The sequence below is a fragment of the Pseudochaenichthys georgianus genome, chromosome 1 (assembly GCF_902827115.2).
Source record: "Pseudochaenichthys georgianus chromosome 1, fPseGeo1.2, whole genome shotgun sequence".
In the NCBI taxonomy this organism is placed as follows: Eukaryota; Metazoa; Chordata; class Actinopteri; order Perciformes; family Channichthyidae; genus Pseudochaenichthys; species Pseudochaenichthys georgianus.
In genome coordinates, this window is record NC_047503.1 from 45,113,785 (window position 1) to 45,137,216 (window position 23,432).

Genomic DNA, 23,432 nt, shown 5'->3' on the forward strand with positions numbered 1-23,432 from the left:
TTTACTCAAGTACAATATCTGAGTAGTTCTCTCTGGTGGGAGGGGGCTACATCATGTTGCCATGATTTAGCAACATTATTGAGCGTTAGCTAGATGCTAGTAGGCATTAAAAAATTATGGCAGATGAACCGATCCTGATTTAGAGCAATGCATTGGTGTAACAAGGGGTTAACATTCCTGGCGAACAACAAACTGATCTTGAAACACATTAAGCGCACTGCAAAGCGCTTGTTAGCATGCTAACGTTAGCTAACATGAGAGTGCAAGTCTGCCTGGGACTGTTGTGCTAGCTAGCTTCGATTAGCTTATGGCATAAATATCGACGTTATTTTTCACCATTCATTGCTCTCATTCAGCCACCTTGAGCCTACCGATAAACGGTTAGCTAGTTTAGCAACTGCCAGCTAACAAAAGCTAACGGCTAACGTCACGCTAAGCTACTACTGGTGCTAACGGCTAACCGTTTGCCCGTTATTGCTTGAAGACAGCACATTAGCTCGCTTCTGTTAACGTTAGCTGGTCATATTACATAACAAGATCCTCACACAAACAAATCCATCCATGTAAGAAGCCAGACGCTCGGGGTCAACTTACCTCCACCACCGCCTCCAGTTTCCCTTCAAAGGTGAAGTCGATCAGGTCCGGCTTCAGACACAAGCCATAGTTGACGGGGTAAACGTCAGCTGGTAACCGCACGAAGGGCCTCCTTTCGGGCATGGTTCCTGTATTTTGGCCGCTAACGAAGACGGTGCTGTGTGTAACTCTTGTTATCGCTGTGAATTTTATGAGTGCAGAGCTGATCAGAACGGAGCTCGGCAGTGAGGATGCAAGACAACCGGTAGTGAGTCTGTAGAGTGACAGCGGAACCCTGCGGCCAAGGAGAAGCAACATCAACTGAAACCTCTCTCCTCTCAGCCCAAACAACTCAAGTTAAACAGCGTCGACCTACAGACACGCTACGTCATCACGTCGTGTCAGCGTACGTGCTTTACGCACCACAGATAGATAGATATTATTTTAATCGTGTCTACAAATGGTCTTTATATTTCTGCAAAACTACTGCATCAATGCTGCTGCATTTTTATTGGAACAATTGTGTGGACAATATTTATATTGGTGGGTATAATATAATGAAAAAGAAGTCCTTAAAAATGTTTTTCCTTTTTTGAGGAAAAGGGTTTAAATTAGATTAGACTATATTAGAATAGATTCAATTACATTTACTGTATTGATCACCATTTTGGATTATATGTTGTCAAAGCAGCATGTAAACAAGACATTGTACATGAATTAAAATCAAATAAAACTGAAAGTTAACATAAACAGTTAACAAACACTATATATTTAAATATCTCATATATTTGTATATAGCTCTAAACACTTTCAATGCAAGAAATGCATTTAGCATAAACAGCAGAATCACATTACGCTTCAAAAATTGCACAAATACAGGTGCACAGTACTGTCAAATTTAGAAAGATGCAAACTGAATATTGATTATAATAGATATTTGTATGGTCTAAAGCGAGTATTCCTTGTTTTTGTTATCACTGTAGATATATACGTCCAAAACACATAACATGAACGTTGTAATAAACGTGTTTTATGTAATGCCATATTTTTGGTTGTATAATATTAAAGATAACATGCTGTATGTATGTCAAACAACTATTTATTCTCGTTGGAAATGTCCATAGAGCTCGCGCTAATAAACCGGAAGTCGTCTTTTGTGTCAGACGGTGTCAAGATGGCGACGCCCATGAGGAGGACGCTGGTTGCTCTTCACAGGGCAACATGTAGCAGTTTAATGGTAATGAGGCATTTAATAACACTTTAGTTTAATAAATAGAGACACTCAGTTTGTTGTTTTAGCATCTCATTTGTTGAGCTTGTTGTGAAAGCGTCGAGTCCTGATTAGGCTAGCTAAGCTAAAGCTAACTGACTATAAAAGGATAATTTCACCAGGAAATAAAAACAAAACAGAGGAAATGTTGTAAACGAATAAAATACAAACACTGTGTGTTGTTAGTGATAATCTATTAGACTGTTAGGAAGTTAAACATGTGATATTCTACCCTGTAGTCTTAACTTTAGTGCTATTTCAGAGTTATTTATGTACTTGACTGCATTATTTGTACATGTTGTTGAAAATTAATTAAAAACTGACCTCAAACATAAAGTATAATTATCTTCAGACAACGTGTAGAGGTTATTACTTTTGCACATATATGTAATGTAGGTATACTACATAAAATACTATTCTACAGATACCTGTACGTTGCTTTAGTATTTCTATTTGATGCTACTTTACACTTCAACTCCACTTAATCTCAGAGACAAATATTGTGCTTTTTACACTGCTACATTTGTCTGACAGCTTTGGTTACTTAGTTACTAAGTACAGCTGAAACTGTTAATCAAAACATGAATAAAAGTAATTTATTGCAGGAAAAACATTTCATGAAATAAATCGATTAGATTAGTAGATTTAATGGCAGAGCTGTTTAGTTGTATACAATTATACGGGTCCAACCTAATAAAGTGGCCATTTGGTTCAGATTGATTAATTAGTATAAAAAAATGGTGTGGTTAAACCATACACTTTTCTGTATGTATAGATATTGAATTTGCATCTTACTGTGTACATTTATAGCATTGTGTATCTTTGTTTGTGCATCTTATTAAAGTATTCATTTGCCCTGTATATATTTGCATTCTTTCCCACTTTATAATGCAATTACTGCACATCAATTTCTCTCAGGATAAACAAAGGTTTAACTCACCGTATCTGTTTCTCTCTCAGAATGCCGAGGCGTCTCTGGACCTTCGGCACCCGCTGCCTCTGTACCTGCCGGTCCGGACTAAGAAGCGGTACTTCATCCCTCCGGCGGTGGGGATGAAAGGGAATGAAAGATGCTAACATCGAGGCCAGGGCCCGAAAAGCCGGCGTTGCCCCCAGACAGCAGTACTTTGAGAGGCCCATCAACATCGCCTCCACTTGTAATAAGGCCTTTCTTTCACCGTTCTTGATTGAATTTATATGAATTTGTTGAATTGCTCTAGTTTCTTATTGTTAAATGTAAAGACTGCAAAGGCTTTTAGGAGTTTTTTGTACAACACCTTTCTAGTATATATATTTAACACAACACATAAGACTTTGGAAGTATAAAATACTAAGATTATGATTGGTGAGATTTTACTAAATGCATTCATAGCAAAAGTATTAAATGTCCCGTTAAGTTTAAATGATTTCCTACGTGTTATTTTATCAGACTTCTTCTGATTTAAATGATAATTGTGGTACCTTTTGACTCTTTTAATATCTTTCATTGTGTTTTAGACATCTTATTTGACTCACTTAAAGATGTGAGCTGCTTGTGAGGACACGAGAAGAAAAGCTTGATTTTAGTTTGACGTAAAACAGGAATGTCCTTAACAAGGATGTTAAACGGATGTAACAAGAACACGTATGGTTCTTGTAATCGGCACACAAACTCCGAGCTAAAGAACGTTGTGTATTAGATGCAGTTGTCCTAAAATATCAAAAACCAGGGTTGTTTGTATTGTCCAGTAATCTGGAGCTATCATCATCAATCAGACGACAGCACTGTATTTTGTAATGTCTCTCCCGATTGATAACCCCCGTCTGTTGCCCCACCAGCGGGAGTCTTCGACCCCTACATCCCTCCGGAGGGCGACGCTCGTCTCTCCTCTCTGTCCAAAGAAGGCCTGAAGCAACGAACTGAGCAGATTAAACAGAGCGCCGGCTCACAGCTAGCGTAAGATTGTTCCTCGAGCTTCTCCTGCTGTTCCCGTACTGATGTTTTTATCATCAAACATACCTGGATGTTGTTGGGCTGCGCTCCGCCGAAGATGTTCTTGTAGAAAAGTAGTCCCGTCACATTGATCATATAATATTATAATAATTTTTTGGGCTTTTCAAAATGGTTCCAGTTCCAGAGCCGACCACGGATGTTATGGCACATCCTGGAACATTGTGCTGCTTGTAAGATATACTATAAGTGAAGGTATAATAAAACCTGTCCGATCTGTTCCCCTTCTTTCACAGGATTCGTAAAATCAAAGAGCACGACCCTCAGTTCTCCACCAAGTCTTTTGCCGTGCAGGCTCAGGACATCTTCATCGAGGCCCACACCGCCCTGACACAGTAAGAGCATGATCTCTCAGGTCTCTCAGGTCTCTCAGGTCTCTCATGTCTCTCAGGTCTCTCAGGTCTCTCAAGTCTCTCAGGTCTCTCACGTCTCTCACGTCTCTCAGGTCTCTCAGGTCTCTCAGGTCTCTCATGTCTCTCACGTCTCTCACGTCTCTCAGGTCTCTCACGTCTCTCACGTCTCTCACGTCTCTCAGGTCTCTCAGGTCTCTCAGGTCTCTCATGTCTCAGGTCTCTCAAGTCTCTCACGTCTCTCAGGTCTCTCACGTCTCTCACCTCTCAGGTCTCTCAGGTCTCTCACCTCTCAGATCTCTCAGGTCTCTCAGGTCTCTCAGGTCTCTCACGTCTCTCAGGTCTCAGGTCTCTCATCTCTCACATCTCTCAGGTCTCAGGTCTCTCAGGTCTCTCAGGTCTCTCAGGTCTCTCAGGTATCTCAGGTCTCTCATGTCTCTCACGTCTCTCAGGTCTCTCAGGTCTCTCAGGTCTCTCATGTCTCTCACGTCTCTCACGTCTCTCAGGTCTCTCACGTCTCTCACGTCTCTCACGTCTCTCAGGTCTCTCAGGTCTCTCAAGTCTCTCAGGTCTCTCAGGTCTCTCACGTCTCTCAGGTCTCTCAGGTCTCTCAGGTCTCTCAGGTCTCTCATGTCTCAGGTCTCTCAAGTCTCTCACGTCTCTCAGGTCTCTCACGTCTCTCACCTCTCAGGTCTCTCAGGTCTCTCACCTCTCAGATCTCTCAGGTCTCTCAGGTCTCTCAGGTCTCTCACGTCTCTCACCTCTCAGGTCTCACGTCTCTCACCTCTCAGGTCTCTCACGTCTCTCAGGTCTCTCAGGTCTCTCACGTCTCTCACGTCTCTCACGTCTCTCACGTCTCTCAGGTCTCACGTCTCTCAGGTCTCTCAGGTCTCTCACGTCTCTCACGTCTCTCACGTCTCTCAGGTCTCTCACGTCTCTCAGGTCTCTCACGTCTCTCAGGTCTCTCACGTCTCATAGGTCTCTCAGGTCTCTCAGGTCTCTCACGTCTCTCAGGTCTCTCACGTCTCTCACGTCTCTCAGCTCTCAAGTCTCTCAGGTCTCTCAGGTCTCTCAGGTCTCTCATGTCTCTCACGTCTCTCACGTCTCTCAGGTCTCTCACGTCTCTCACGTCTCTCACGTCTCTCAGGTCTCTCAGGTCTCTCAAGTCTCTCAGGTCTCTCAGGTCTCTCACGTCTCTCAGGTCTCTCAGGTCTCTCAGGTCTCTCAGGTCTCTCATGTCTCAGGTCTCTCAAGTCTCTCACGTCTCTCAGGTCTCTCACGTCTCTCACCTCTCAGGTCTCTCAGGTCTCTCACCTCTCAGATCTCTCACGTCTCTCACGTCTCTCAGGTCTCTCAGGTCTCTCACGTCTCTCAGGTCTCACGTCTCTCACCTCTCAGGTCTCTCACGTCTCTCAGGTCTCTCAGGTCTCTCACGTCTCTCACGTCTCTCACGTCTCTCAGGTCTCACGTCTCTCAGGTCTCTCAGGTCTCTCACGTCTCTCACGTCTCTCACGTCTCTCAGGTCTCTCACGTCTCTCAGGTCTCTCACGTCTCTCAGGTCTCTCACGTCTCATAGGTCTCTCAGGTCTCTCAGGTCTCTCACGTCTCTCAGGTCTCTCACGTCTCTCACGTCTCTCAGCTCTCAAGTCTCTCAGGTCTCTCAGGTCTCTCACGTCTCTCAGGTCTCTCACGTCTCTCAGGTCTCTCACGTCTCTCACGTCTCTCAGGTCTCTCAGGTCTCTCACGTCTCTCACGTCTCTCAGGTCTCTCACGTCTCTCACGTCTCTCACGTCTCTCACGTCTCTCACGTCTCTCACGTCTCTCACGTCTCTCAGGTCTCTCAGGTCTCTCACGTCTCTCACGTCTCTCAGGTCTCTCAGGTCTCTCAGGTCTCTCACGTCTCTCACGTCTCTCACGTCTCTCACGTCTCTCAGGTCTCTCACGTCTCTCAGGTCTCTCACGTCTCTCACGTCTCTCACGTCTCTCACGTCTCTCACGTCTCTCACGTCTCTCAGGTCTCTCACGTCTCTCAGGTCTCTCACGTCTCTCACGTCTCTCATGTCTCTCAGGTCTCAGGTCTCTCATCTCTCACGTCTCTCAGGTCTCTCACGTCTCTCACGTCTCAGGTCTCTCACGTCTCTCACGTCTCTCATGTCTCTCACGTCTCTCAGGTCTCTCACGTCTCTCAGGTCTCTCAGGTCTCTCACGTCTCATGTCTCTCAGGTCTCTCACGTCTCTCAGGTCTCTCACGTCTCTCAGGTCTCTCAGGTCTCTCACGTCTCTCAGGTCTCACGTCTCTCACCTCTCAGGTCTCTCAGGTCTCTCACGTCTCTCACGTCTCTCACGTCTCTCAGGTCTCTCACGTCTCTCAGGTCTCACGTCTCTCACCTCTCAGGTCTCTCACGTCTCTCACGTCTCTCAGGTCTCTCAGGTCTCTCACGTCTCTCACGTCTCTCACGTCTCTCAGGTCTCTCACGTCTCTCAGGTCTCTCAGGTCTCTCAGGTCTCTCAGGTCTCTCAGCTCTCAAGTCTCTCAGGTATCTCAGGTCTCTCACGTCTCTCACGTCTCTCACGTCTCTCACGTCTCTCAGGTCTCTCACGTCTCTCAGGTCTCTCACGTCTCTCAGGTCTCTCAGGTCTCTCACGTCTCTCACGTCTCTCACGTCTCTCACGTCTCTCACGTCTCTCAGGTCTCTCAGGTCTCTCACGTCTCTCACGTCTCTCACGTCTCTCACGTCTCTCAGGTCTCTCACGTCTCTCAGGTCTCTCACGTCTCTCACGTCTCTCAGGTCTCTCACGTCTCTCAGGTCTCTCACGTCTCTCAGGTCTCTCAGGTCTCTCACGTCTCTCAGGTCTCTCACGTCTCTCACGTCTCTCACGTCTCTCAGGTCTCTCACATCTCTCACATCTCTCAGGTCTCTCACATCTCTCACCTCTCAGGTCTCTCAGGTCTCTCACATCTCTCACATCTCTCAGGTCTCTCACATCTCTCACCTCTCAGGTCTCTCACATCTCTCACGTCTCTCATGTCTCACAGGTCTCTCAGGTCTCTCATCTCTCACGTCTCTCAGGTCTCTCACGTCTCTCACGTCTCTCACGTCTCAGGTCTCTCACGTCTCTCACGTCTCTCACGTCTCAGGTCTCTCAGGTCTCTCACGTCTCTCACGTCTCTCACGTCTCAGGTCTCTCACGTCTCTCAGGTCTCTCACGTCTCTCACGTCTCTCAGGTCTCAGGTCTCTCATCTCTCACGTCTCTCAGGTCTCTCACGTCTCTCACGTCTCTCACGTCTCTCACGTCTCAGGTCTCTCAGGTCTCTCAGGTCTCTCACGTCTCTCAGGTCTCTCACGTCTCTCACGTCTCTCAGGTCTCTCACGTCTCTCACGTCTCTCAGGTCTCTCACGTCTCATGTCTCTCACGTCTCTCAGGTCTCTCACGTCTCTCACGTCTCTCAGGTTTCTCAGCTCTCAAGTCTCTCAGGTCTCTCAGGTCTCTCACGTCTCTCACGTCTCTCACGTCTCTCAGGTCTCTCAGGTCTCTCACGTCTCTCAGGTCTCTCATGTCTCTCACGTCTCTCATGTCTCTCACGTCTCTCACGACTCAGGTCTCTCACGTCTCTCATGTCTCTCACGTCTCTCATGTCTCTCACGTCTCTCACGACTCAGGTCTCTCACGTCTCTCAGGTCTCTCATGTCTCTCACGTCTCTCACGTCTCTCAGGTCTCTCACGTCTCTCAGGTCTCTCATGTCTCTCACGTCTCTCATGTCTCTCACGTCTCTCACGACTCAGGTCTCTCACGTCTCTCAGGTCTCTCACCTCTCAGGTCTCTCACGTCTCTCATGTCTCAGGTCTCTCACGTCTCTCAGGTCTCTCACGTCTCTCACGTCTCTCAGGTCTCTCACCTCTCAGGTCTCTCACGTCTCTCATGTCTCAGGTCTCTCACGTCTCTCAGGTCTCTCACGTCTCTCACATCTCTCAGGTCTCTCAGGTCTCTCATGTCTCAAGTCTCTCACGTCTCTCAGGTCTCTCACGTCTCTCACGTCTCTCACGTCTCTCACGTCTCTCAGGTCTCTCACGTCTCTCACGTCTCTCAGGTCTCTCACGTCTCTCAGGTCTCTCACGTCTCTCAGGTCTCTCACGTCTCTCAGGTCTCTCACGTCTCTCAGGTCTCAGGTCTCTCAGGTCTCTCAGGTCTCTCACGTCTCTCAGGTCTCTCAGGTCTCTCAGGTCTCTCAGGTCTCTCACGTCTCTCACGTCTCTCACGTCTCTCACGTCTCTCACGTCTCTCAGGTCTCAGGTCTCTCACGTCTCTCAGGTCTCAGGTCTCTCAGGTCTCAGGTCTCTCAGGTCTCTCAGGTCTCTCAGGTCTCTCACGTCTCTCACGTCTCTCAGGTCTCTCACGTCTCAGGTCTCTCAGGTCTCTCAGGTCTCTCATGTCTCTCAGGTCTCTCAGGTCTCTCATGTCTCTCAGGTCTCTCAGGTCTCTCACGTCTCTCACGTCTCTCAGGTCTCTCACGTCTCAGGTCTCTCAGGTCTCTCAGGTCTCTCAGGTCTCTCATGTCTCTCAGGTCTCTCAGGTCTCTCACGTCTCTCACGTCTCTCAGGTCTCTCAGGTCTCTCACGTCTCTCAGGTCTCTCACCTCTCAGGTCTCTCACGTCTCTCTCACCTCTCAGGTCTCTCACGTCTCTCACGTCTCTCATGTCTCTCATGTCTCTCACCTCTCAGGTCTCTCACGTCTCTCTCACCTCTCAGGTCTCTCACGTCTCTCACGTCTCTCATGTCTCTCATGTCTCTCACGTCTCTCAGGTCTCTCATGTCTCAAGTCTCTCACGTCTCTCAGGTCTCTCACGTCTCTCAGGTCTCTCACGTCTCTCAGGTCTCTCAGGTCTCTCACGTCTCTCACGTCTCTCACGTCTCTCAAGTCTCTCACGTCTCTCAGGTCTCTCACGTCTCTCACGTCTCTCAGGTCTCTCAGGTCTCTCAGGTCTCTCATGTCTCAGGTCTCTCAGGTCTCTCAAGTCTCTCAGGTCTCTCAGGTCTCTCACGTCTCTCACGTCTCTCACGTCTCAGGTCTCTCAGGTCTCTCAGGTCTCTCAGGTCTCTCAGGTCTCTCAGGTCTCTCACGTCTCTCAGGTCTCTCAGGTCTCTCACGTCTCTCAGGTCTCTCAGGTCTCTCAAGTCTCTCAGGTCTCTCAGGTCTCTCACGTCTCTCAGGTCTCTCAGGTCTCTCACGTCTCTCAGGTCTCTCACGTCTCTCAGGTCTCTTACGTCTCTCAAGTCTCTCAGGTCTCTCAGGTCTCTCAAGTCTCTCAGGTCTCTCACGTCTCTCACGTCTCTCAGGTCTCTCAGCTCTCAAGTCTCTCAGGTCTCTCAGGTCTCTCACGTCTCTCAGGTCTCTCACGTCTCTCAGGTCTCTCACGTCTCTCACGTCTCTCAGGTCTCTCACGTCTCTCACGTCTCTCACGTCTCTCAGGTCTCTCAGGTCTCTCAGGTCTCTCACGTCTCTCACGTCTCTCAGGTCTCTCACGTCTCTCACGTCTCTCACGTCTCTCACGTCTCTCACGTCTCTCAGGTCTCTCACGTCTCTCAAGTCTCTCACGTCTCTCACGTCTCTCAGGTCTCTCAGGTCTCTCAGGTCTCTCACGTCTCTCACGTCTCTCAGGTCTCTCAGGTCTCTCACGTCTCTCACGTCTCTCAGGTCTCTCACGTCTCTCAGGTCTCTCACGTCTCTCACGTCTCTCAGGTCTCTCACGTCTCTCAAGTCTCTCACGTCTCTCAGGTCTCTCAGGTCTCTCACGTCTCTCAGGTCTCTCATGTCTCAGGTCTCTCAAGTCTCTCACGTCTCTCAGGTCTCTCAGGTCTCTCAGGTCTCTCAAGTCTCTCACGTCTCTCAGGTCTCTCAGGTCTCTCAAGTCTCTCACGTCTCTCAGGTCTCTCAGGTCTCTCACGTCTCTCACGTCTCTCACGTCTCTCACGTCTCAGGTCTCTCACGTCTCTCACGTCTCTCAGGTCTCTCACTTCTCTCACGTCTCTCAGGTCTCTCACGTCTCAAGTCTCTCACGTCTCTCAGGTCTCTCACGTCTCTCAGGTCTCTCAGGTCTCTCAGGTCTCTCACGTCTCTCAGGTCTCTCACGTCTCTCAGGTCTCTCACGTCTCTCACGTTTCTCACGTCTCTCAGGTCTCTCACGTCTCTCACGTCTCTCAGGTCTCTCACATTTCTCACGTCTCTCACGTCTCAAGTCTCTCACGTCTCTCAGGTCTCTCACGTCTCTCAGGTCTCTCAGGTCTCTCAGGTCTCTCAGGTCTCTCACGTCTCTCAGGTCTCTCACGTCTCTCAGGTCTCTCACGTCTCTCACGTCTCTCACGTCTCTCACGTCTCTCAGGTCTCTCACGTCTCTCACGTCTCTCAGGTCTCTCAGGTCTCTCAAGTCTCTCACGTCTCTCAGGTCTCTCACGTCTCTCACGTCTCTCACGTCTCAAGTCTCTCACGTCTCTCAGGTCTCTCACGTCTCTCAGGTCTCTCAGGTCTCTCACGTCTCTCAGGTCTCTCAAGTCTCTCACGTCTCTCAGGTCTCTCACGTCTCTCACGTCTCTCACGTCTCTCAGGTCTCTCACGTCTCTCACGTCTCTCACGTCTCTCAGGTCTCTCAGGTCTCTCAGGTCTCTCAGGTCTCTCACGTCTCTCACGTCTCTCAGGTCTCTCACGTCTCTCACGTCTCTCACGTCTCTCAGGTCTCTCAGGTCTCTCACGTCTCTCAGGTCTCTCACGTCTCTCAGGTCTCTCACGTCTCTCAGGTCTCTCAGGTCTCTCAGGTCTCTCAGGTCTCTCACGTCTCTCAGGTCTCTCACGTCTCTCACGTCTCTCAGGTCTCTCATGTCTCTCACCTCTCTCACGTCTCTCAGGTCTCTCAGGTCTCTCACGTCTCTCACGTCTCTCAAGTCTCTCAAGTCTCTCACGTCTCTCAGGTCTCTCAGGTCTCTCACGTCTCTCACGTCTCTCAGGTCTCTCACCTCTCAGGTCTCTCACGTCTCTCACGTCTCAGGTCTCTCACGTCTCTCAGGTCTCTCAGGTCTCTCACGTCTCTCACGTCTCTCACGTCTCTCACGTCTCTCAGGTCTCTCACGTCTCTCACGTCTCTCAGGTCTCTCAAGTCTCTCACGTCTCTCAGGTCTCTCACGTCTCTCACGTCTCTCACGTCTCTCACGTCTCTCAAGTCTCTCACGTCTCTCACGTCTCTCACGTCTCTCAGGTCTCTCAGGTCTCTCACGTCTCTCAGGTCTCTCACGTCTCTCAGGTCTCTCATGTCTCTCACCTCTCAGGTCTCTCACGTCTCTCAGGTCTCACGTCTCTCACGTCTCTCTGACATCAGCTCACAGTCAGGGAGGAATGCTGAATATCACAGTGAGACATTTGTTATAGAAGTGAGGAATCCACTCGTGCTGCCTCCAGCTTAACGCTAAGTGGAACGCTTCAAAGACTAGCCTCGTTGTACTTACTCTGAACATGAATTGGCTGATTTAAGGAAACATCTGTGCAGAGCTGACGTACTGAAATACTGGGCTGCAGTCGGATAGTTTAAAGATCAGCTCCTAAGTTCTAACCCTATCGTCTATTCCTTGACCTCTGAGTGAAACGTCGCGGGGTTAAGGGATAGTGGATAGGAGAATTCAAAAGGACTTAGGAGAAGAGACTGCGGTACTTTAGAGAATCCGAATGCACTTTCACTATCCGACGTGTTTATGATGCGCCAGCGGACGTCATTGTGTGCGTCTGCTGCTGTGGGGAAACCATGGAAACCACAGTTTTCTATACAGCGGACTACAACATGGATGTTTAATAAGAACGAGGGACTACTGTGAACTCATCTGGAGACTCTGCACCGTGCTCTGATGCTGCTGCTTTGCTTTATGAACGGGGACAACAGAGAAACAGATTCTTCAGGACCAAATTTGGAATTGAAATAAAAAAGGAAAGTGAAACTTCTGCTCGTCCCCCTCTCCCTCCGGTCCACATTAATACCAATGATCCCAATACGTATTATTGTATGAACTAAAGATCTTAAAATCAATACAGATGTATTTATTATAAACGTTAGTCCTTACCATCTATCACTGTGTATATCACCATTCAAACATCTTTTAAAAGTTGAACAAACCCCACACAGCTCAGTAAAGACTGAAATGTTGACTTTATTTGATCATTTCAGTGAAAACTAACGTTCATATTTCTCTTTTTGATTATAATACTGATGAACGTTCAAAACAAAGCACTTTGGCAACTTACCACATACGTTTTAAAATGCTTAATAAGCACCGTAACTTTCATGATATCATTTCTCGGTCATAATCGGTTGTTTCCGTGAACGGCCGACTGTTGAGTGACGGCAAATGCTGCGGCTGCAAGGCATTGTGGGGCAGCATTTTCACTTCTCCTGTCGGTTAGGGAGGTCCAGTGGTTCCTAAGCTAAAGGAGGTTATAAAGGAAGTTTGAAACCTCCTTTCCTATCATTCTCATCATTCTAGAGAATTCGAACGGCACTTATCATGGCTGCCACTGAGGGACTTCCGGGTCATTTCACTCCTTTAGGAAGGTTCCTAAGCTAAATGGACTATTCGACTTCAGCCCTGGTGTTGTCTGTCATCTGCAATCAAACCGTCCGATATTCTTAATTCATTTTAGGGCTGTTCTTAGAGCAGTCCAACTATTTTATCAAACCTTTTATGATTTCAATGTTTATTTTTTTTTATTTATTCTACTAAAATCATACAAAAACGTATAATTCATACTGTACACACAAATGAACAAAATTAGTAGAAGCGGGAGGGCTGAAGCATAGCTTATGGGGAGTAGCCCTCCCGTGCGTCATCATTAGCATCAATATAATAATGGCACTTATTTCGTCAAAAACTTATAGAAATTAAGGAGTACAAAAAAATAAAGACTGGAAAAAAAGAGAAAAAAAGTTAATAAATAAAATAAAAGTTTTCAATGTTTATTTTAAATAGAGGACAATGAAGTGGGATTATGGAAATTATTTTACTTAAATTAAGTGTGTAATAAAATGTATTCTTATACAGTTAGTAGTTCAACTTTGTTTCTGTTATTGTGAGAATTGTATAGAAGTAATTTACAGTATTAATTTAATATTTGACCACTAAAAGCATTTGCTGGGTTTTTCTGAAGCTTTTAACGGCATCTTACAGTCCGTTTGCTCAGTCTGGTTAGAACTGAACACAAAAACTGTAAGACCTCGAGATGGGGACTAACCCAACTATGATATCCATTCTTTACATTTGGTTTTGTTCTTTGCTTGAAACAAAACGGCACATTTATCCCCGCTGTTTCTTTTGCAGGTTCAACAAAGAGAAGCTTCACTCCTTGCTGACAGAAAGGTGTTATCCTGTAAGTTGTTCTTCTGAACATGGCTGCAGTTTTTCACCTGAGCTTTGCCTTTTAAAGGGAATGTATTGTGGAGAAATGTGCAAAGGTTAACCGTGTGTAGAAGTAAGGACTCAAAGATGTCGCCATTAATGTTATGCATAAGTGTCATTAAATAATAATGCATTTATTTATCACGCGCTGGTGTTCAAAGACACTTTACAGAGATAACAAAATACATAGAAGTTGAGTTTGTATTCCTGTTTGCAACTTATATATATCAATATTCCAATTACTTGTATGTCGACTATTCTGCACTATTTCTACTATATTCAATTGTATTATATTTACTTGCACTATTTTATCTGTTTTATTGTTTTTGCACTGTTGGAGGAGCCTGTGACCTCAGATTTTCATCAACATAATTACACCGTAGCTATGTACAAATAATAATAATAATATTTTTTTTAATTATAGAGTGTTGTTGCATTTTAATGTGTGAGTTTTTGATACCTCGGGACTGTGGGAAACAGTATTCCGATCTTTCCGTGTGTCCAAACATATTCTGAGATTGACAATAAAGTTGACTTTGACTAAAAGCCTTGAATCCTTGAATCTGTGCAGGAGATGACGAGGGGCAACCGCTACAAGACCATCAGCTGGAGGTTTTTGGAGTCTCTGGAGCCGCCCAGGGTGGTCCACGCTCGCTGCCCCGACATGATCTCCAAGGGCAACCTGTACGGCCAGGTGACCGTCCGCATGCACAGCAAACAGGTACGACCCGCATGTTGCTCTGACACTGTGGTGAGCTCCACTTTTGAATGTACTGAAATCTGAACAATAGTTGTTGTGTGCGTTTCCTGACCCGAAAGGGCGGTAGCTAACGGAGTCTTGTAGTGTTTGCATATAACTAAACACATGAAGGGCAGCACTGTTTGTCGACGTCAGTGTTCGTATCCAGGCTTTTGATGCACTGTTCTCTCTTTTAGGAATGTACGAGTGTGTTGGGGTTCACTCAAGTGAAATTGTAATGTCTTCCTCTCTGATGCCATAAGGATAGTTGTGACCACAAGACTATCAATTAATATAATCCAGTCTGGATCCGAGTATAGCTGTTTGTGTGCAGAGCTTCTACTCGAAATGTGTGTTTCATGAATACAGCTTCTGTCAGTGTTTCTAACCATGTGCTGCCAAAACTCAAGTCTACTTTTTAGTATATTTAAATTAAATTGCATGACAGTAGCCAGTTTGCTGCTTTAACACAAGTGAAAACCTAAACATCTTTTCATGTTATTTAACTACAAGGAGGAACACTTATTTAAAAGACTTTCTGATGTCTTTTCTACATCAACATGTGTCCCCGGTGTGTCGGGAACTCAAGCAGCGTCAGAAAATAAAACCCTCTGTCTTTTCCTCCGTACCCAAATCTCTAAAAACGGGGAACAACGGAGCTGATCCAGATTTGAGTCCGATATGACGTAATATCTGAAATGTGGACCCACGGCCCAATCAGAAAGTTGCTATCAGAAACAATGCCCGACTGTTTTGGACGTAATATGGTCGGTGTTCACATTAGCATGGCTAACACTCAGAGCTAACGTGTACTGGAGAGCATGTGTGTGAAGAAGCAGGAAGTAGAAAGGAACTCACCTCGTGGTGTAACCGGCAAGAGAGAAAGCCTTTGAGCTCCATGCTGTTTCAGATCCTTGATAATCCATGATATGGAGTTTCATCACGGCAGCATTTAGTTTAGACGGTAGCTGCCGGGTCCCGCATGAGCTCAGACCCCTCCTCTTTAAAAGCTTTATACCCGAATCAGCACTTTAGAAACAGGAAGTGAAATAGAGGGATATGAGGCATGGCTAGAACGGGTGATCTGTTTGGTATTTTGAGCAAAACACTTGATAGACATGTTTTTTTTATCTATCTGACACCTATGCTATTGCCTAAAAATAGCACGATAGGTCCACTTTAAGAGTTATTTTATTGTTTCTACCCATCTTTAAACCAATAACACATTACATTAAGGGCTGCACGATAATAGGCAACTCGGCTATTGTTGAACTCCTGAGCTCTGTCATCACTAACATCTGTTTATAGGTCATATTTAAATATATTATTACAATATACAATATGTTACTGAACAACATCTAATATTTACATTCTGGTATTCCTGCATTTTAATCGAACAGTCGCTTGCACTACTTCTTTTTTAGCTTTTTCTTTTTGTATAGTAAGTATATTTCAAAGTTGTACTATTGAAGGAACTTGGAACTAAATCTTTTCAATGCTAACAACAAATAGAAAAATATGCGTTCAAAGAATGATATCATGGTGTCCTCCTTCCTGTGTCTTTACTGCTAAAATAATATTCACAGAATGAAAAACAATGAAAGGTAAAATAAAAACGTCCTTATTTTATGATCAGTACAATTCCGCAGTCTTCTCGCTTATGTCCATATTGCAACGACAATTTAAAAAAAGCAATAGATTTAGTAGCCTTGATTACAATCTGGATTAAATGGCCGTATAAACCTTGTTCTCGTCTTCCTGCCCGCAGACTCTGGCCATCTACGACCGCTTCGGGCGTCTGATGATGGGCAGCGAGGAGCAGCCGAGGGACGTGTTGGAGTACCTGGTGATCGAGCGCCACCTCATCGACCCCTACGGCCGCTGGAGGCTGCACGGGAAAATAGTCCCGTCCTGGGCTCCGGCCAAGGACCCCATCATTAAGGTGACCGTCTGCACTGCACGCGCTAATTACATGTTTCTCTTCCCCTCTTCTTCATGTCTCTTCTACATCAACATGTGTCCCTTCTTCTTCATGTCTCTTCTACATCAACATGTGTCCCTTCTTCTTCATGTCTCTTCTACATCAACATGTGTCCCCTCTTCTTCATGTCTCTTCTACATCAACATGTGTCCCTTCTTCTTCATGTCTCTTCCACATCAACATGTGTCCCCTCTTCTTCATGTCTCTTCTACATCAACATGTGTCCCCTTCTTCTTCATGTCTCTTCCACATCAACATGTGTCCCCTCTTCTTCATGTCTCTTCTACATCAACATGTGTCCCTTCTTCTTCATGTCTCTTCCACATCAACATGTGTCCCCTCTTCTTCATGTCTCTTCTACATCAACATGTGTCCCTTCTTCTTCATGTCTCTTCCACATCAACATGTGTCCCCTCTTCTTCATGTCTCTTCTACATCAACATGTGTCCCCTCTTCGTCATGTCTCTTCCACATCAACATGTGTCCCCTCTTCTTCATGTCTCTTCTACGTCAACATGTGTCCCCTCTTCTTCATGTCTCTTCTACATCAACATGTGTCCCCTCTTCGTCATGTCTCTTCCACATCAACATGTGTCCCCTCTTCTTCATGTCTCTTCTACATCAACATGTGTCCCCTCTTCTTCATGTCTCTTCCTACATCAACATGTGTCCCCTCTTCTTCATGTCTCTTCTACATCAACATGTGTCCCCTCTTCTTCACGTCTCTTCTACATCAACATGTGTCCCCTCTTCTTCACGTCTCTTCTACATCAACATGTGTCCCCTCTTCGTCATGTCTCTTCCACATCAACATGTGTCCCCTCTTCTTCATGTCTCTTCCACATCAACATGTGTCCCCTCTTCTTCATGTCTCTTCCACATCAACATGTGTCCCCTCTTCCTCATGTCTCTTCTACATCAACATGTGTCCCCTCTTCGTCATGTCTCTTCTACATCAACATGTGTCCCCTCTTCTTCATGTCTCTTCTACATCAACATGTGTCCCCTCTTCTTCATGTCTCTTCTACATCAACATGTGTCCCCTCTTCTTCATGTCTCTTCTACATCAACATGTGTCCCCTCTTCTTCATGTCTCTTCTACATCAACATGTGTCCCCTCTTCTTCATGTCTCTTCTACATCAACATGTGTCCCCTCTTCTTCCATGTCTCTTCCACATCAACATGTGTCCCCTCTTCTCATGTCTCTTCTACATCAACATGTGTCCCCTCTTCTTCATGTCTCTTCTACATCAACATGTGTCCCCTCTTCTTCATGTCTCTTCTACATCAACATGTGTCCCCTCTTCTTCATGTCTCTTCCACATCAACATGTGTCCCCTCTTCTCCATGTCTCTTTTACATCAACATGTGTCCCCTCTTCTTCATGTCTCTTCTACATCAACATGTGTCCCCTCTTCGTCATGTCTCTTCTACATCAACATGTGTCCCCTCTTCTCCATGTCTCTTCTTCATCAACATGTGTCCCCTCTTCTCCATGTCTCTTCTACATCAACATGTGTCCCCTCTTCGTCATGTCTCTTCCACATCAACATGTGTCCCCTCTTCTTCATGTCTCTTCTACATCAACATGTGTCCCCTCTTCTCCATGTCTCTTCTACATCAACATGTGTCCCCTCTTCTCCATGTCTCTTCTACATCAACATGTGTCCCCTCTTCTCCATGTCTCTTCTTCATCAACATGTGTCCCCTCTTCTCCATGTCTCTTCTACATCAACATGTGTCCCCTCTTCTCCATGTCTCTTCTTCATCAACATGTGTCCCCTCTTCTTCATGTCTCTTCTACATCAACATGTGTCCCCTCTTCTCCATGTCTCTTCTACATCAACATGTGTCCCCTCTTCTCCATGTCTCTTCTTCATCAACATGTGTCCCCTCTTCTTCATGTCTCTTCTACATCAACATGTGTCCCCTCTTCTTCATGTCTCTTCCACATCAACATGTGTCCCCTCTTCTTCATGTCTCTTCCACATCAACATGTGTCCCCTCTTCTTCATGTCTCTTCTACATCAACATGTGTCCCTTCTTCTTCATGTCTCTTCCACATCAACATGTGTCCCCTCTTCTTCATGTCTCTTCTACATCAACATGTGTCCCTCTTCTTCATGTCTCTTCCACATCAACATGTGTCCCCTCTTCTTCATGTCTCTTCTACATCAACATGTGTCCCCTTCTTCTTCATGTCTCTTCCACATCAACATGTGTCCCCTCTTCTTCATGTCTCTTCTACATCAACATGTGTCCCTTCTTCTTCATGTCTCTTCCACATCAACATGTGTCCCCTCTTCTTCATGTCTCTTCTACATCAACATGTGTCCCCTCTTCGTCATGTCTCTTCCACATCAACATGTGTCCCCTCTTCTTCATGTCTCTTCTACATCAACATGTGTCCCCTCTTCTTCATGTCTCTTCTACATCAACATGTGTCCCCTCTTCGTCATGTCTCTTCTCACATCAACATGTGTCCCCTCTTCTTCATGTCTCTTCTACATCAACATGTGTCCCCTCTTCTTCATGTCTCTTCCTACATCAACATGTGTCCCCTCTTCTTCACGTCTCTTCCTACATCAACATGTGTCCCCTCTTCTTCACTGTCTCTTCTACATCAACATGTGTCCCCTCTTCTTCATGTCTCTTCTACATCAACATGTGTCCCCTCTTCTTCATGTCTCTTCCTACATCAACATGTGTCCCCTCTTCTTCATGTCTCTTCTACATCAACATGTGTCCCCTCTTCTTCATGTCTCTTCCACATCAACATGTGTCCCCTCTTCTTCATGTCTCTTCTACATCAACATGTGTCCCCTCTTCTTCATGTCTCTTCCACATCAACATGTGTCCCCTCTTCTTCATGTCTCTTCTACATCAACATGTGTCCCCTCTTCTTCATGTCTCTTCTACATCAACATGTGTCCCCTCTTCTTCATGTCTCTTCTACATCAACATGTGTCCCCTCTTCTTCATGTCTCTTCTACATCAACATGTGTCCCCTCTTCTTCATGTCTCTTCTACATCAACATGTGTCCCCTCTTCTCAACATGTGTCCCCTCTTCTCCATGTCTCTTCTACATCAACATGTGTCCCCTCTTCTTCATGTCTCTTCTACATCAACATGTGTCCCCTCTTCTTCATGTCTCTTCTACATCAACATGTGTCCCCTCTTCTTCATGTCTCTTCCACATCAACATGTGTCCCCTCTTCTCCATGTCTCTTTTACATCAACATGTGTCCCCTCTTCTTCATGTCTCTTCTACATCAACATGTGTCCCCTCTTCGTCATGTCTCTTCTACATCAACATGTGTCCCCTCTTCTCCATGTCTCTTCTTCATCAACATGTGTCCCCTCTTCTCCATGTCTCTTCTACATCAACATGTGTCCCCTCTTCGTCATGTCTCTTCCACATCAACATGTGTCCCCTCTTCTTCATGTCTCTTCTACATCAACATGTGTCCCCTCTTCTCCATGTCTCTTCTACATCAACATGTGTCCCCTCTTCTCCATGTCTCTTCTACATCAACATGTGTCCCCTCTTCTCCATGTCTCTTCTTCATCAACATGTGTCCCCTCTTCTCCATGTCTCTTCTACATCAACATGTGTCCCCTCTTCTCCATGTCTCTTCTTCATCAACATGTGTCCCCTCTTCTTCATGTCTCTTCTACATCAACATGTGTCCCCTCTTCTCCATGTCTCTTCTACATCAACATGTGTCCCCTCTTCTCCATGTCTCTTCTTCATCAACATGTGTCCCCTCTTCTTCATGTCTCTTCTACATCAACATGTGTCCCCTCTTCTTCATGTCTCTTCCACATCAACATGTGTCCCCTCTTCTTCATGTCTCTTCCACATCAACATGTGTCCCCTCTTCTTCATGTCTCTTCTACATCAACATGTGTCCCTTCTTCGTCATGTCTCTTCCACATCAACATGTGTCCCCTCTTCTTCATGTCTCTTCTACATCAACATGTGTCCCCTCTTCTTCATGTCTCTTCTACATCAACATGTGTCCCCTCTTCTTCATGTCTCTTCCACATCAACATGTGTCCCCTCTTCTTCATGTCTCTTCTACATCAACATGTGTCCCCTCTTCTTCATGTCTCTTCTACATCAACATGTGTCCCCTCTTCTTCATGTCTCTTCCACATCAACATGTGTCCCCTCTTCTTCATGTCTCTTTTACATCAACATGTGTCCCCTCTTCTCCATGTCTCTTCTACATCAACATGTGTCCCCTCTTCTCCATGTCTCTTCTTCATCAACATGTGTCCCCTCTTCTTCATGTCTCTTCTACATCAACATGTGTCCCCTCTTCTCCATGTCTCTTCTGCATCAACATGTGTCCCCTCTTCTTCATGTCTCTTCTACATCAACATGTGTCCCCTCTTCTTCATGTCTCTTCCACATCAACATGTGTCCCCTCTTCTTCATGTCTCTTCCACATCAACATGTGTCCCCTCTTCTTCATGTCTCTTCTACATCAACATGTGTCCCCTCTTCTCCATGTCTCTTCTTCATCAACATGTGTCCCCTCCTCTTCATGTCTCTTCCACATCAACATGTGTCCCCTCTTCTTCATGTCTCTTCTACATCAACATGTGTCCCCTCTTCTCCATGTCTCTTCTTCATCAACATGTGTCCCCTCTTCTCCATGTCTCTTCTTCATCAACATGTGTCCCCTCTGAAAAGAGATTCTCTCTCTGTTTGATCCATTTCTATAAAAACCTGTCTGAAAACGAGCTGATCAGATTTTGGCCACTTTGTGATGTCATAACGATGTGTTGTCTTGAGTAACCATTAGCCAATCAGCAACAAGGTACAAATACATGTGTTGCTTCACCATCTAAATTAGAGGCTTATTGGTTACAGTTGAAATACTGCTTTAATAAGCCGCCTGGACCCCCTGCTGTGCATACAGGAGGCTTTAAAGAGGCCCTTCTTTGCTTTGTGGGGTTTCTCCTGACCTGTCGTTTGTTTTATAGGTTTTTGTTTCTCTCCCACACCCTCCATCTACTCTATTTTCAAATGACCTTGACAACACAATGTTCATTTTTGAACAAATATGCGTATTTTTCAGACTGATGGTGAAGCTTTATTTAGATGATTAAGAAACACCTTCCAGGCAACATGAACGGCACCATCTGTCACATTTCTCTGAGACGCTGCAGGGCCTGACGCACCGAGTCAGGGGGATTATAATCCACATGTAGCCGTGATGCGCATTAGGCGAGTCCTGTTCCAGTATGTCTTGGAGACTGACGCAAGGCAAGTTTATTTATATAGCACTTTTCAACGCAAGGCAATTCAAAGTGCTTTACAAAAAGTGAAAGACATTAAGCATTAAAAAAGAAAAGCTAATAAAATAAACATTAAAAGGAAAAATACATGGATAAAAGTTGCAGTGCAGTTTAAGATATGAATAGTTCAATTAAACGCAGACAACGCGCACCAACTCGCTGGGAATCAAAACCGCGCTCTGTGCATCCTTCTTCTCGTGGACCATAACATTTAAAGTCAACGCAACTGTGATTCCTGTGTAACGGGCCGAGCCACACCGCCACAGTCCTGCGTGTCCGAGTGATTCATATTCAGGACAGATGCGGTCGTTACAAGTTGTTGAAAGCTGGGTGGAGGTGTACACAAAAGAAAGACATATTGACCTTGGACTATTGTTTATCTCGTGTCTGATAATGGAGAGTTTCTTAAGTATTCTTATTTTCTCTCCATGCCCAATGCGTCAGACCTCGGAGGGTTGGGTTCATATTTGTGGTTATTTTTAGGCCACCTGTCAATCACAATCTGTCAGGCCAGCTGGCACCTCCGTCCGCTGTAGTCCGTGAAATTAAACGACAATGAACCGCAGATTTTACACAATCTGTAAACTTTGAAACGTATAATTGGAAATGGAATTGATCTAGTGCCTTCTATTTGTTTTTTATAATTCTTTTCATCGCTGGTTTTATTAATTTGCTTCCAGTTGGAACTGCGTGGAGAGAAACCTGCCATAGTACATGTAATTGTTAAACATTAGTTAATTTAGTTCGTAACGATTTTATTTTAAAGGTAAATAGCAAATACCCTTTTATTCGGGAAACCCTCAATAGTGATGTAAAACGACAAGGAGTGTTGTAGCCATTTAAATGATATCTTTACAAGTGCCTTTCTGCAGTTTTAAATATAGCAATCTGTTTTTCTACTGTAGTGCACGAGGTTAATTAATAATGAAAACAACATTTGGTATTATACGAAGTATGGGATAGATTTGACATATTTGTTATGTATTGATTTTCCATTTCTACTCAAATCAGACTCATAAATACTTTGTTAAATAATAATGAGGAATAAGAATGAAGGCACACATCATTTGTAAGCAGTCTTATCTTAGTCGAAGACATTGAAATCAACACTTAATACATAACAAGTACCATCCATCCCATATAATGCCAGATGTTGTTCTGAGGGGAATTAACCTACTTTACGTTAAGTGGAAAACTGCAGAAAGACATCTCATTTCAACCAGATGTGAAACCAGTATTTATGGGAATGATAACACATATCATCGTTTCTCTTATTTGAGTAAAAGATAATGAGAACTGATCTGCTCCTCTTTCTCTTCCAGACCGTCTTGATTCCCGGTCCAGACCTGGAGCCCGGAGAGGAGTTCGAAGCTCTCAACCATCACGTTCCTAAACCAGAGGCGGTGCAGTGGAGCAAATAGACCACCAGGTGGCGCTGCTCTCTACTTCAAACCTCAGTCGGACATTATAAGCAGCCATGCGCCAAATGCTGTTAACATTCTGTGTGTGGCTGGTGGGTTTGTCCACGCTGGCAGGAAGGCTGGCTTCCTTTGAAGGCTGCTTGACAAATGCTGCTGGCTGTGAATGGGTGGAAGCAGCAGGTGAGTTTAGGGATGAAAAGACTACGGAGTCCTGCAGCCAATAGAACGGCTTCCTGCGCTGCAACTCGCCACACAACGGTCCGGAATACTAATACCAATAACAGCTGTTTTCTCCAATTGGTTTTACATGTTTTCAAGACCAACTTAACGTGTTCATGTCAAAAATAAAATTCACAGACCTCAGG

At 45.3% G+C, this 23,432-nt stretch overlaps 2 protein-coding genes across 2 annotated transcripts in view; one reads left to right on the forward strand and one right to left on the reverse strand.

Moving 5' to 3' along the window:
* The window catches only part of npepps (aminopeptidase puromycin sensitive), a 50,207-nt gene extending 49,262 nt beyond the window's left edge, over positions 1 to 945 (reverse strand). The window contains exon 1 of the mRNA XM_034088970.2: positions 595 to 945. Within this exon, the coding sequence (XP_033944861.1) occupies positions 595 to 891 (297 nt within the window). The 5' untranslated portion in view covers positions 892 to 945. The remainder of the gene's footprint in view (positions 1 to 594) is intronic.
* Positions 946 to 1,700: 755 nt separating this feature from the next.
* Positions 1,701 to 23,418, forward strand: mrpl45 (mitochondrial ribosomal protein L45). Its single transcript, XM_034088981.2, is given in 9 exon segments — positions 1,701 to 1,810; positions 2,804 to 2,914; positions 2,916 to 3,000; positions 3,662 to 3,779; positions 4,070 to 4,168; positions 13,537 to 13,585; positions 14,186 to 14,335; positions 16,122 to 16,295; positions 22,969 to 23,418. Coding segments are annotated over 9 exon segments (948 nt in total). The 5' UTR covers positions 1,701 to 1,747; the 3' UTR covers positions 23,068 to 23,418.
* The last annotated feature ends 14 nt before the right edge of the window (positions 23,419 to 23,432 follow it).